Genomic DNA, 15,737 nt, shown 5'->3' with positions numbered 1-15,737 from the left:
TTAACAACTAAATTAAACAGATAGTTTATTTGATAAATAATTCGACACAATAAGTGATTTACACAGAGACCTAGGAAGATTAAATTCTTCAAGTCCTCTTGTAAGAGGCGCGAAATTGAGGTAGCTCGATCTGAGAACTGTATTGATGGATCAGTAGTTCTTTGGCATTTAAATAGTTTTGAATATTTCTTTACTTTATTTATAGAATAATATTTTTCTTAATTACTAGGTACTATTTTTTCTCAAAAAAAATTAATCTTTGTTTATATCAATCTGATGCCCCGCGCCTATTATTGTTGCAAAAGACACTGCGCCTCACAGAAGATTAATACTAACAACACCATTATGTTTGTTGTTATTATTCGTAATATTATTACTTTTATGAGTGGTAAGCATTACATTTTTATGAATATAAATAGTCATTACTTTACGGTTCAATACAAACATAATGCAGGCAGAAGCAAGTCGTAAATAACATCACAATTTAGATTTGACACAGCACCTTGTCAATTTATCGCAGAGCTTTTCTACAAGCTCTTGCAACCGAAACAACTACACTCACTGCTCACTAGCATAAGCTTGCTTGGAAGTTAGACGAAAGCCAGAAACGCTAGCATTAAACGTGTCAGTTGTAGCTCAACCGCCTAATGGAAAAGTTTACCGAAAATCGTGTTCCACTTCAACTTCGCCTCAATTCGCAATCAATTATAACAATCTTCCAAGCGCTGAAAAGAACAAAATAAAAATAAATAAACGACTGTGCGTACATAACTAAATAATCTAGAACCTATTTTACCTCAATAAATAATTGGTTCAAGCGAACCCGTACAAGCGACAAAGTTTCTTGTTTTGTAAATACCAACACATACTCACCTACTCATATTTACAAACAAATAAACGACTCCCACTCCCTTCGAATAGTGAATCCTTTTCTGGCTCCAACGTGAAAATCTGAGTTCTTCTAAGTGCGCGCAGAAAAGCATTTTATAAACGAATTCTGCGGAACATAAAAAATTCTATGCGAGGCTTGCCAATTTAATAATTTGGAAAATATTTAGCCAGGCGCTGAAGTGCAAGGACAACGAACGATTTTAAGTAACTCTACTAATCAACGGCAAACGGGGTTTCTGCGGAGAAGCAACGAAGGTACATCCATACATACGTTGCATGCACTAACAATTCATATTACTAACAATTAAATGGAAAATGCGCTGTAACGGAAAAGTGGGCGGCACTATGTTTCAGGCAGTCCTTGAGACGCTGACGGTGGGCGGTTATTTCGCTGGATGGTGCAATGCATTTCGTGTGCAACTAAATATCTAGCTAATTCTATGTTTGTGTGTTAACGTGGTTTGTTTGTTGTTGCACTGCGTTTGCGGTTCATTGACTGACTGCTGTGCGAAATGAGGTGGGATGGGCGATATCAGCCGGTTGCATTCATTCATCTATCGATCGCGCTGCATTTTTGTCACGTTGTTTTTGTAATAGTTTAAATTTGCACATCCAGAATATAAAGCGTTTTTCACTCTTTAAGGTATAAGTCTCTCTGAATGCTAATTGAATGGCGACGGAAATGTCCAAATATGTAAATCTCTCATTAAAATAATTAACTTTTTGCGAGATTTATTGATGTGGTGACAATCTGTCCTACAAATAATGACACAGCTCTTGCCATTTATGGCGGGCAGCATATTTTAAAATAAAAAATTATTAATATGACTTATAGAAAGGCCTCATAACAATAAAATATTTACATTAACATAAACAAAAAATTGTGTAGTTAGTCCTGAAAATCTTTGTTAAACGCTGGCCGGTTAGGCACGTCTACCTTAGCCCCTTTATTTACTTATGGTTTTGGTTATCGGTGATAGCCGAGCCCAATTTTTTGTAAGTTAAAGTTTAATAAATTAATTTCAAATAATATATACACAAATACATATATACACATATATATTTAGAGTGAGAGTTAGATTTGTCAGTAAAGTTAGATTTACTCCATTTTGTACCTACAACTTTATGCCCGCTGTATGTTTGTGTAAATGTATTCGTATGTATAGTTAATATGCGAAATTTTTATTCTTGATGTGGTTTTCTAATGTTTAATAAACGCATATGCGTATGCATGGACGTGTGCATGCATGTGTGTGTGTGTATAAATATAACTATTTGCATGCATTCTGTAGCACTTCATTGGGGCGCTGTTATATATAAATGTACACACATGGATGTATATACTTGTATATATATGAATGTATGTATGTATGTATGTATGTATGTAATTTTAAACGATAGCAGCAGCTTCAGCCACATCCGATGTACATACATACATGCATACAATTATTTGCGTGTATGTAATGAAAACAAAACAAATGTATGACATCAGCACAAGAAACCGGTCTATAGATTTCACAGCTAATCTCATTTACCATTTCCCGCTTATGAGCTCACGTTACCACAAGAAAGAAGCCAATCTTGCGCACGAATTGGAATGGGCGGCTAAGAGTTTGATTGGAATTGAACCTTTTTAATTGAGACAAACAAAAAGTGTTTGTATTTCCTAATAAGTAGGAAGCTCTACATATATGTAGATATATTTGTAAGTATATATAAGTTTGTATGTGACTATGCATGCGTGTGTGTAAAATGCAATTTCCGCACCTCCAACGCAATCAGTTGATCAACAAAAATTCAATTAAACTTTTAACTCCACATTTGTAGTGTTTTGTGCGTACGTATATATGTATGCATGCACATATGCATGTGTACATGCGTATTTAAGTAGCCGCATCTATTTATGTGCTACCGTTTGCGAGACCTAGTCCAATTGGCAAGCAACCAATTGCTGGGGCAAAACGTCAACGACACTTTGCAGCATTTGCTTCCGTGAGATTTGCGTGAAAATTTTAGGTACAAATCTATACGTATACACATACATACATACTCGTATATGTATGAGTACGAAGGCAGTTACAGAAGTACCCGCACCAGCAAAGAATTTACCAAACATTCGGAAACAATATTCCTTCTGTTAAACATTGTCCGTTTTTGGTTCGATCACCGGTTCTGGGGTGATAATCGTCAAACTCTCCATGGTCGACCTTTGAGCGCAGACAACACTTATGAATTGCTAGCAAATCTTCCGATTAACATATCGTATAGTCAGCGTTCGATTGTTATAGCAAACAAAATCCACCAGATTAGAAGTTAGCCCAGCTTGGAGTTATCTCAAATAACAGTATTTGGCAACATAACAACAGGGTTGGGCATAGCCTAAATAATTAATGCAATCATCGGATAGTTAAATCACTGAACAACTGAATACTTAGTGATTAAAACCCTAATTTTAACTACGAGTACCACTAAATCCTTTGAAAGCGTAGTTATTTATTAGACCAACGAATATAATAAGTTCATATAGGATAAGTAGACATATTTTTAGGCATTAAATAAAATATATATATATAATTGGCGCGTACACCCGAGCTCCTCCTTCTATTTGTGGTGTGCGTCTTGATGTTATTCCACAAATAGAGGGGCCTACAGTTTTAAGCCGACTCCGAACGGCAGATATTTTTATGAGGAGCTTTTTCATGACAGAAATACACTCGGAGGTTTGCCAATGCCTGCCGAGGAGCGACCGCTATTAGAAAAATGTTTTCTTTAATTTTGGTGTTTCACCGGGATTCGAACCCATTCGGCTACGTCGGCATTAAAAAATAGGTGTTCAAAAAAATACAGATAAACTATTTATAATAATATAAATATTCAAAAAAATCAATAGGCGATCTTTTGAGCATGAAAAATCTATATCAATGAATTTAGAGATTTCATTAAACTCAATAAGACCCCTAGTAATAGTAACATTTCAAGCATAAGGAGATTTCGAAACTACGAAGAGCTCCGGTCGGAATATTAAAGAAAATCCTCTCTAGAAGCAAGGGACAGTCAGCAGCATCACTGATCAAATCGAAAATAAAAAATAAAAGAAAAGATTATTGTCATGTATTGCAAGGATTTTAGGCTAATCAACAAGCATTGTGCTTCATGGGTAGGGATAGGATCCGAGAAGCGTAAATTTGCCCAACGCGAAATGTAAAAATACTTTCTAGCAGCATGGCACCTATAAAACGGAGGTCAAATGGACGGTGCATACTCAAGTTTGGTATTAGTAAATAACAGAAACTAAAATAATAGGTCAGTTCATGTAAAAACTATCCAGTAACTTGCCAGTAACTTAAATATCTAGAATTTGCTCTCAAAGAGAAAAATATCAAAAAAAGTTCTTGAACGCTTTCTAGTTTTTGCGAAATATTTGCAAATTTGCAAATTTTATCCACAGCTGTTTAAATCGTTGGCGGGAAAAAATCACAAAAAGTAAAAAAATTTCAGTTGAGCCACCTCGTATTAAATTTAAAAAAATAACCAGCTTAGCATCGCATGATTTCATTTCGTCCACAACAATTTTTTGCATTTCATCAACGATGTCAGATGCAGAACATTCCATTAGCAATTATGTGTTGTGGCAATCAAGGCTTTCTTCATATTTCCATTGCTCCCGTCTATATGAATATATTGCCAAATCAGTTAATAACCAAGAAATACTAGCATACAGCACAAAATATGCCTTAAATTTTTTCGATTTGTATTACGGAAACTGCAGCAACGGTGACTCGTCTAGTCTATGAATACAAATAAACTTTATAAATTTTAATATATGTAAAATATATTTACTTACGATCTCCTTATAATTACCATTTTTATTTAGAACTTTGACTCAATTCGTAAATTTTAACTCGTGTTTATTTTTACTTTGCAATCAGCTGTTTTTCTCACTTGCAAATTCTTACAAGTAAAAATGTATCCAGTAAAAACTTGCTATTTCCCCTTAAGATGAAATGTTATTTTGCTCTCCCACTTTCCCATACTTGCAAGTGCTAAGGTCACATCTGACGTTCAAAATCACATTATTTGATAATTATCAATATTATCATTTAAATAACTGTTACCGTTATTATGATCTAATTCTTTATATATAAGTTAACCTGTAAGTCTGCTTTCCCATAATGTCTGCTTATTTTTCTTATCCAAAACTTGTAATAGCAAATCAATGTTTTCGGTCCACTTTCATCAACTTTCTCCTGAAACTTTGAACTGAGTTTGGCCAAAAGATGTATCTCTCTATTTCAACCACAATAAAGATTTAATTTTTCGCACATCAATCGCCTTCAATAGGTACGCCAGAAGGCGTTCCACAGTTACTACTGGAAGATAACCTCGTATTAAAATAAGCATGAATTATAATCTAAAAATACTATAATTATATGCTGCTGTCGAAATTACCTGTAATACTGATATTCGGCCAATTATAAACACACAAATTTTTAGTTACTGTTGCGAAAAATGTAAAATGAAATCAGTTGTATACAAATACATGTATGTGTAGGTGCATGTATGCTACCATGCGGCAAATTCATTGTCAAAAGCATGTTATTTTAGAATTGACGTCATTTGTATTTATTACTTTTATATTTGCATGATATTTCCCATTCTACTTTGATTGCTGTTTGGTCTTTTGCTCTTTTGTTCCTTTAATTTTTTTATATATATATTTTTTTTGACTCTTTTGATTTCGCTTGGAATAGGTGGCATGAGGTAATAACCGCATCTCACAGATGGAAATTAAATTGACAAATTAAAATCCTATTATTCTTGTAATTTGCATGAGCTAATATGAAGTCATGCTAAAACATTTGCCCACTAATGCTGAAACCGATTTGTTATAGGCTTAGTACAGAGTGGGCCATATAGCGTTTGCTTTTTGAACTGCTTGGGACTGAGAAAATCCACACGTTTTTTTCGAAAATGAGTGAGGAGCCGCGGTTACAGTAAATGGCAAGCGTTACTGTGACATGCTCAACGAGTTATTTCCAAAAAGAGGATGACATGGACGACATTTGGTTCCAACAGGACGGTGCAACTTGTCACACTGCCAAAGTTGCACTCGAACTTTTGGCTACCGTTTTTGAAAACCGAATAATTTTCTCTATTTTTTGTGGGGAGCCGTTAAGGACAAATGCTATGCGAACCATCCAGAAACGAGTGATGCTTTAAAACACGAAATCGATGTTGCCATTCATGAAATTGGAGCCCAAATAATCGAAAATGTGCTTAAAAATTGGGTTGATCGAATGGCCTACTGTAAAGCCAGTCGTGGCAGTCATTTGACCGATATTATTTTTGATTCATAAGAGACAATGTTCAATCGTCAAAATAAAAAAAAAGTTTGAAAAAATATTGATTAGTTTTTTTTTATATCCGATTCAAAAAGCAAATTTTACATGGCCCACCCTATATTATAAATATTTGATTAGGTGGAACGAGTATAATCCTTTAATTAGTTTCTGTTTTGTTTTTTAACAAACTCAAAATTCCATTTCACATTTCTACAATCACTTTTGTGCCACTTCTTAAGTTCGATTTTACGTAAAAACAGAGAATAGTAAAACAGAAGAACAGCGGCAATGGGGTACGCAGCTCATACTGGTTTCATTAGGCTCTTCAGCATAAACTTCTTTCAGTGCTCTTTTTTCTGGCTTAGAGAAAGAGGTTAGCCTAAGAGTGAAGAGTAAAGTACGTTTTGGCAAAACAAAAATAAGGCTTGCGTAATACTACACACTTCGAAGCTGTGAAGGATTTTGCAGCTTAGGAATCAGCATAAATAATACAAACTATGTCAACCTTCGGATAAAACAAAGAATAGCATTTATCAACAGGTACTATATTGGGATAACCTGGTCGGAAAAACTGTTTTAGGTTCTTTACTGATGGCTCAAAGCTTGATGATAAAGTTGGCCTTGGCCAAAAGCAAACGTTTCGGCTCGTCATCTTAATCACTGTAACGCATTTCATACATTTGGAGAAGTCTAAATTTATTCTGAGAGGTAAGTGGCGATTAAATCTCTTGGTGCAGTGGTCACTAATTCCATCACTGCTCGCTAATGCCGGACGTCTTTTAACGAGATGGCGGAACATTGTGAATATGCGGAATATTGTGTGGGCATAGTGGCATACCACGGGATTGTAAGGCAGACAAATTAGTGAGAGAGGACACTACCACTCCCCTCCCTCTTAGTATGGAGATTGTAGGTATGCCCCTCTCAACCTGCGTGGTAGAAGTAGCTTTGCGTGGTAGAAGTAGCTTTGCTACCTCAGCTAACACGAGATGAGTTGATAGTCTGGCATGTATTGCAAAAGCTGCAAGAATGAGGAGGAGCAGAGTCTGTCAGACATCTGCTCTGTACTTTCGCTTTTCGTTTTTGAATGATACTGATGACCTTAGGCATTTAAGTGTCGGCCAGATCAATGGGTTTGTGCTTAAAATCAAATGGTTTAACGGGAAGTAAACTGCTGCTGTGGCATCACATTGGATCGGCATCGGTCTAAGTGAGTTAGTTTAAAGACCGACTGCCACTTTTACCTATCAAACTACCTAATATAATATATTGAGTTTGGTAGCCAACTGAAACGCGAAGCCTTGTCTTGACTATTTTCAAATTTCGAATATGTAATGGCACCCAATGGCCTACCTTTCGGATCATTCCCATGGCTTTTAAACGTTTGGAAATGGTTGATTGATCAACTCCCAAAGTTTTTGCAACCTCTTCTTGCGTTTGAGCCGGATCTTGATCGAGCAATTCCTCCAATTCGGTATCCATGAACTTTGGCGGCGCACCCTCGCGTTCTTCGTCTTCCAAGCCAAAATCACCACTTTTAAAGCGTGCAAACCACTTCTGGCACGTTCGCTCAGCTAGAGCATGCTCACCATAAACTTCCACCAAGATACGATGACTTTCGGCTGCTTTTTTCTTCATATTAAAAAATTCCCCGCAAAAACACATTATTTGGCACGAAATTCGACATTTTCAAGTGTGGTAAAAATATTGTTGTTTACGCTTCAAATAAAAAACTTATACTGACGTTTGTGCCTTACGACAGTAGCTCTCCAATGAATGTTTGGAAATGTGGATCGATGGAATAATAATCAAATTACGCCATCTGTTGTAAAACCGCAAGGAACTTATTCATAGTCCTATTATTTGATTCGCAAAGTTCTACAGCTTTCTCTCTGATTTGCATATTAGCATATGTAAATTTGTATATATGTATACTTTTATTTTTTGTATACAAACATATTCCCACATAAATGTGTACGTAATCTCTAGAACAATTCTAGAATAAAACTTTCTTCAACAGTCACTTCTGGCGAATCCCACTCACTTTAATGGTTTTGTCTGACATCTTTTCAATTTTGTATAAATGCGAATTTTTCATTGAATTCTATATATTTTCGTGTGCTTTAAAATTAGCGCAACTCCATATTTAGCCAAGAGCAAGCGAATGTAGACATGTCTGTAGGTGTGTACACGTATGTATAGGCATTTAGAAACCTGATTCATAGTGAAACGTAATCTTCGATGACACAGAAACAAGTCTTAAACCGTCATTGAATTGTGTAGGCGTTAAGTGTTGTATAGTTTTTTAAAACGAGTCATTTCTACTATTTTCTTAAACACTGCATGTATACATACATACATACATAGATTTTATACATACAAATAGATTCATATGCAGTATTGAACTGACACGCAAGACTTGGTATTGTATTTTGGCCGTTTAAAATTTTTAAAATTTTATTTGGTCTGCTTCGGTGTGTGCCGCCGGGCGTATGAGCAACATTTTATATTAGCGGTGTCCTACTATCTTTGTACTTACATATATACATATCTACACATATACATTTATATGCACACAACTACGTGCTTTATTTCTCATACACAAAAACCACCTACATACTTACATTTTCCAAAAACAAAATATTATATAAAAGAAAAAAATTTGATTGCAGATTAATATTGTAATTAAAATTGAAAATAAGGCCGTTTTTGTTAAGTACTCTCAGTACATACTTCAATCGTCGAAACAATGTCGGTTATATTAGGTGCACAATTAAGTTCTCGCTGTTGTTTTGATGAAAATACAACTTTATTCTGAAAAAATGGCTAATAAAATAAAAAATAAATAATTGGCGCGTACACTTCTGTTAGGTGTTTGGCCGAGCTCCTCCTCCTATTTGTGGTGTGCGTCTTGATGTTGTTCCACAAATGGAGGGACCTACAGTTTCAAGTCGACTCCGAACGGCAGATATTTTTATGAGGAGCTTTTTCATGGCAGAAATGCATTCGGAGGTTTGCCATTGCCTGCCGAGGGGCGACCGCTATTAGAAAAATGTTTTTATTAATTTTTGCTTTCACCGAGATTCGAACCAACGACCTCTCTGTGAATTCCGAATGGTTACAAGTGAATAATTGAAAGTATTGCCCATCGTTGGCTACTACTTTTTTCCATCTTTCTGGTAGATCTGGTATACCGTCGCGGTAAAACTGTTCATCTTTTGAGGCTATCCACGGATCAAACCATTTTTTGATGTGTTCATATGAACGGAACTGCTGGTCAGCTAGACCATGTGCCATCGATCGGAACAGGTGATAATCGAACGGCGCAATATCTGGAGAATATGGCGGGTGGGGTAGGATTTCCCAGTTCAGTGTTTCCAGGTAGGTTTTAACGGGTTTGGCAACGTGAGGCCGAGCATTTTCATACTGTAGAATCACTTTCATGCCTCTCCGCGTATTGCGGCCGCTTCTCGTGCAGTGTTCGGCTCAATCGCATCAATTGAAGTCGATATCGATCCCCAGTGATGGTTTCGCTTGATTTTAACAGTTCATAATAAAAAACACCAACTCGGTCCCACCAAATACATAGCGTAACCTTCGCAGCGTGAATATTCGGCCGAGGCGACGACGTAGAAGAATGATCGGGCACTCCCCATGACTTTCTTTTCTTTGGATTGCTGTAATGAATCCATTTTTCATCACCCGTCACGATGCGATGAAGAAAACCCTTCCTTTTTTGGCGCTGGAGCAGTTGTTCACAGGCGAAAAACGTCGTTCAACATCCCTTGGTTTTGAATCAGTCCCAAAGCATGCAATCGCTTGGAAATGGATTGTCGGGTAACTCCTAATACTGAAGCAAGCTCTTCTTGCGTTCGACACGGATCCTCATTGAGCAATGCCTCGAAGCCGTTTGTTTACCATATGTCTAAGCTTGGTTTATGACGTTTAGTTTATATTAGAATCGACTAACACACACTGCTGGCGGCATCTATTGAGCTTAGTTGCGCACCTAATATTATTTAAGAACTGAGAATTTACCGGACCTAGTGCCCATACATACAAACATACGCCTAACTTCGCCCTCAATTTGGGGAGAGAAGCTTTTTCTTAGCAGAAATACCGTCACAAGTTTAACATGGCCTGATGATGGTTAACGGCTATCAGAAAATACTATTAATAAGTCTTAATATTTTTGAAAAATAAATAAGAAGTAAGTAAAACAGACATTCAAATGCTTCTTTTTTCTTCTATGAGAAATAAGTAACAGATAGGACTTGATATGATTTGTGTAAAAAATAAAAAAAAAATTCTGGTATAGGGGTCTTTAGTAAAGGGGCCTCAGAAATGCAAAATTAGCAATATCTGACTAACATGACTGACGAATATAAAACCAGAGTCAAATGTCACGCTTTGAAGAGAAAACTCTTTAACTTTAGAAAGCACCACATTTGATAAAGTATAAGAGGAAGGAATAACATTAAAAGTTTTTGAAAAGGTGACATGAAAACATTCTTTGTATTAAGTGGAAGCTTATTTTTGACACTCCAAGCGACAAGGTTGTTTAAATCCTGCTGTACTAAAGAAGCATCCGACTGGGAAGTTATGGCATAGAGTAAAAACTTACTGTGGTTTTCTTAGCTGTTAATTGCGCTAACGGACTACTCTGCAAAGCCACGTGTGTGCATATGTTTGTGTAGTTTGTTGTTATACTCGCATGAACTTACCTGCGCAAAAACGCACTATACAGTGTCAATTACTTTTCTCCCAACCTACTTCTTGGACATTGCCTTGCAGAGTAGCCCATCCCATGAAACATTTCCTTCTCATTAGTCCCGTGACGAATGCTAATGCTGCACAATATTAGTAACGCCAATTGGCTCGACGCATGACTTCCGTTTATTTCCAGTATAGCCATTATTATTTTCTTCATTTCGTTTTAAATGGGTGCCAAAGCACCTGTTAATATCTGAGCAACGGTTTCGAAAATGGAAATTATGTACCGGTAATAATAGGGTGAGCCCTACTTCTTCGACTTCAATATTTTTTGACTTACTTTTATACTTTTATCTGACTGCATATTATGAGACAGTCTCATCACAAAAGAAAAGACTAGATTTTAATTCACCAATAAGTTGAAGAAGGCTTGCAAAAAGTTACTTATCACATTGCATACATTTATGTGAAACATATTAGTTAAAAATAGTTTTAATCATCCCCTACCAGAAAATATCACGATTTCGTAAGCTTCGCTTAGGAATATTGAAATTAGTTTTCTCGAGCAACGATATGGGAGTCTATCGCCCCACTTATCAAACCGAAAACGAAAGTGAGGGAGGGAATGAATATCTAGTGTTTTTAGATTCATGAGCAAGCACCAACTTTTATAGGATTGAAAAGGATCAGTCAAATGCAAAGAACGCAAAGCATAACGGACAAGGACTTTTTGAACACGTTCAAGCCTACTAATATGGCATGCAGCTTCGAGAAAATTATATAAAAACTTTCGAATTGAGAGTCAAATACCACACGGAGGTCGCACTCGGTTTGCAATTTGGTAGTATTTAGAAGTGAAAAAAGAGATTTTCGGCAAAAATAGATTTTAAGTTATTGTATGCACGGACTTCAAAAATAATAAATTTCAGGAAAACGCCTTAAAGTCTAGCAGGTATAGAAACCCGGTACTCATAACTTCGCGACTTTTTGCTCCTATTCGCCGCCTATTATATATATATATAATTGGCACATACACCCTTTTTGGGTGTTTGGCCGAGCTCTCCTCCTATTTGTGGTGCGTCTTTATGTTGTTCCACAAATGGAGGGGCCTACAGTTTCAAGCCGACTCCGAACGGCAGATATTTTTATGAGAAGCTTCTTCATGGCAGAAATACACTCGGAGGTTTGCCATTGCCTGCCGAGGGGCGACCGCTATTAGAAAAATGTTTTTCTTAATTTTGGTGTTTCACCAAGATTCGAACCAACGTTCTCCCTGTGAACTCCGAATGGTAATCACGCACCAACCCATTCGGCTACGGCGGCCACCATTCGCCGCCTATTACCTATACAAAATTTCTTAAATATCCACTGTGGCTGAAAAATTCAAAAGTGATTATTTTATAAAATCGATTGATTATCTAAATATACCTACATACGAACATAATTACGTTTACCTCTTGACGTTTAGTAAAACAACCTACCTCAAAACTGTTTTGTCTTTAATACCACCCAAAATCGGCCAAACACGTCGCTACTAACAACCGAACACCTAAATATAAATTACATCAAAATGAGGACAACCCATCAATGTATGTATATCACTGTTTGTTCCTAGACATACATATGCACATACATACATACATACATCTACAAAAGTGAATACTTTATTGCTGCTTCAAATTTCGAATGTTTTTTGTTTTGTTTTGCTTCATTGCGCCGTTATTATTGGTGGTTGTCCTAGAAAATTCGACATTTTCCACGGCATTCCTTTACTTGTGTCTACAAGCGCTTCACATGCGTGTGTGTGTATGTGTGTGCACTTGAACGTATTGATATTTGTATGTATATGTTTATTGGCGCATCTGACGCGTACATAATCGTATGTATTCGTGCTTAATAAACAATGCACATGGAAATGGTAAAGTTATTCTAGAAAAAGGTGTCCCGTCTACATAAATCGAAGGCAATCAGCTGTTTGAAGGTTATTCTATAAATTGGTGATAACAAAGCTTTTGCCTTTCTGCCACTAAGCAGGAACTTTTCTAAGACTTTCCTAAGTCCAAGTATCCATAGCAAACTAGTAAGGCTAGCTACGTTGACATTGACTAATATTTATATTACTTTTGCAAAGCGTGCAGCAAGGTGACTTTCGATAACTTCACGAATGTTTATCCTCATAAATTTAAAAAATTTAAATATTGCAAACAAAAACCTTCGTGTGTGCACTTCTGAAGTTGAGTATTTTTATGAAGTGTGCAAACATCTTTACTTGATGAAGTTAGGGGGAAAATATTTGAAGATTTCACGCTTTGTGCGCACACAGGGAGAATGTAAGGTCCAATTACTCGTATGTGAGACATCACTGCATGATTTTCTATCATATGACAGCCAATCGATGGTGAGAATGAATGAAGTAAAAATGCATAAAAGCACAAAATTTAATTTCCACCCCAAAAAATTACTCTTCGCAAATTACTCTTTACGAAAAGCAGTGCAGTAGTAAACACACGAAAGTGATCACAGTGCAAACGAAGACGAAGATGAAGGCGTTGCGCAAGCGGTCAACTTGAAGCTGTGCAGCACTGTTTTCAAAGACGAACTGCTTGCTGTGGTCAATTGCTTACATTTCATTTAACTGTTTGCAAGTGTGAAATAAACGCGAGTTCGTTTTGAAAAATGTATTAATGACAATTTGATTAATTAAAATTAACAATCTTGGATTAAAAAAATTCTTTTATGGGTTCTGTCTCATTTTCAAATGGATGCTTAAGGGTTGCACAGGGGAAGGGCTCTTCTTCTTCTTGATTTTCGCGATAACCGCTTACACGATTTTGGTCGAGTTTAACAAAGCGCGCAGTTGGGCACTCCAAGAGAAGCCAAGCCCTTCTCCAACTAATCTTTCCAACGTGGAGGAGGTCTTCCTCTTCCTCTGCTACCACCAGCTGGTACCGCATCGAATAAATACTTTCAGAGCCGCAGCGTTTCTACGATAGATGGATAGGTGAAGAGCTACTTTTCTTAAAGCTTGGAATTAGTTTTTATGTGGTTTCAGGTGTTACACCTCTTCCACCTCCGCAAACTAAACATAAAGAAGAAGTAAACATTTCCCATTTGGATATCTTCCTTCAAGTCACAAAATTTGTCCATTGTTTTTCAATAAATGGCTCAACGGATTAATTGGAATTTTTGAATAGTTGAATAGAAATATTCGTCTTGCCGTAACTCTTCCTGAGAGGGTATTTTTTAGCTACATAAGAACTACCCATATCGATAACTATGGTTTCACAGCTGAGAAGGGCTAACTGTGTTGACACTTCTGTTCAGTAATATTTGGCAAGTCATGAATCGCTTAACGCTAGAACAACATTTCTAAATTGTGGAAATTCACTTTCAAAAATGAAATCTGTTCGCGAAGTTCATAGAGCACTTCATCCATTTTACGTGCGGTGTATACTCTGGCGGCATCATCGGCCCTTATTTCTTTCAAAATGAGGAAGGAGCTGCCGTTAGGGTGAATGGGTAAACCTCGACAACATTTGGTTCCAACAAGACGGCGTAACTTGCCATACAGCGCGCTTAACAGTCGGTTCATTGCAATATTCAAGCCACAATTGACGCCATACGGCCGGATTTGTTAGAAAAAGTAGTCAAAAATTAAATTGATCAAATGGACAATGGAACTCGTAGTCGCGGCGGACATATGCCGGATTTCATAACAAAAATAAGTGTCAATTTATGATAAAACAATTAATTCCAACAATATTTCTGTTTTGGACTATCCTTTTAATTTCTCAACCTCTTAAAAAACACCCGGTACATACATACATATGTAATTTATGGTACATTTTGGAATAGATTGTCTGTCTCGCACTCATATCTCGCACCTTGCCATGATTTTCATCATAATTCCCATTTGTCAGTGTCACTTTGGCATTCCACTAATTTTGAATAAACTTAAAAAAATCATTATTTTATATTCGTAAATAGTTTTTAATACAAAATGGTAGCTACATATATAGATACTTATGTATGTAAATCAAGTATTATTATTATTATTAGCCTTCACTAACCAAATCAATGTCTTTCATCTTTCATCAGATTAGTGCAGCAGAAAGGAGTAAACTCGGACCCTGTGAACCAGGATATCAAAGACGACAATTGGCCATGGGTAGCAATATCATACAACTACCTTGGGTACCGAATTTTCGTGGCGGCAAAATTGCCGCGGAGATTTCTAGTCCGGGACCAGCGTGTGTGCAATTACCAACTTTAGTCGGTATGAATTTGAAATGAATAGTGAAAACCAATATTTGTATGTATGTAGGTCGTTCGATATGTGTGTTAAAAATGTTTAATTTAAATGCTAGGCAAAAAAGTGCCTGACTCAAAGAAACCAGGCGCTCCAGCATTTTCTTTTGGTCAAAAACATCGCAGAAATTACGATTCGATTGGACCAGGGCCAGCACAATACGACGTCACTGGCTTGGGCATGAAAGGCAAAGCTACACCAACAGCTGCAAGTTTGCGCAGCCGCCCCAAAGATAAGATAGTTTTCACCACACCCGCACCGGGGGAATACGATGTGGACCGTGGTGCAAAAGCCATCATCGATGCAACGCCAAAGTACTCATTTGGACAAAAACCGCCAAAGGAGAAGCCAAGCCTAACACCTGGTGAGTTATTGCAGTGTTTCGTTATTACAATGTAACTATCAAATCTGTAGATGAATGGATGGATGAATGGATGGGCTTACCAAAATTAACTCTTACTTGTTTCCTCATGCACACAATT

The 15,737-nt window shown here is 36.8% G+C and overlaps 1 protein-coding gene across 3 annotated transcripts in view; it reads left to right on the top strand.

Moving 5' to 3' along the window:
- Positions 1-640: 640 nt before the first annotated feature.
- The window catches only part of LOC129246872 (uncharacterized), a 30,009-nt gene continuing 14,912 nt past the window's right edge, over positions 641-15,737 (top strand). For 2 of the 3 annotated variants that reach the window (XM_054885573.1, XM_054885571.1), the window contains exons 1-3: positions 14,874-14,973; positions 15,045-15,222; positions 15,314-15,619. In XM_054885573.1, coding sequence (XP_054741548.1) covers positions 14,947-14,973; positions 15,045-15,222; positions 15,314-15,619 — 511 coding nt within the window. In that variant the 5' untranslated portion in view covers positions 14,874-14,946. Of the gene's footprint in view, positions 1,147-14,873; positions 14,974-15,044; positions 15,223-15,313; positions 15,620-15,737 lie in introns of those variants that run through there. The other variant, XM_054885572.1, reaches the window with a different exon arrangement.

The sequence above is a fragment of the Anastrepha obliqua genome, chromosome 5 (genome assembly GCF_027943255.1).
Source record: "Anastrepha obliqua isolate idAnaObli1 chromosome 5, idAnaObli1_1.0, whole genome shotgun sequence".
In the NCBI taxonomy this organism is placed as follows: domain Eukaryota; kingdom Metazoa; phylum Arthropoda; class Insecta; order Diptera; family Tephritidae; genus Anastrepha; species Anastrepha obliqua.
Note: the sequence above shows the minus strand (reverse complement) of the source record. Positions and strands in the feature narration are given on the sequence as shown.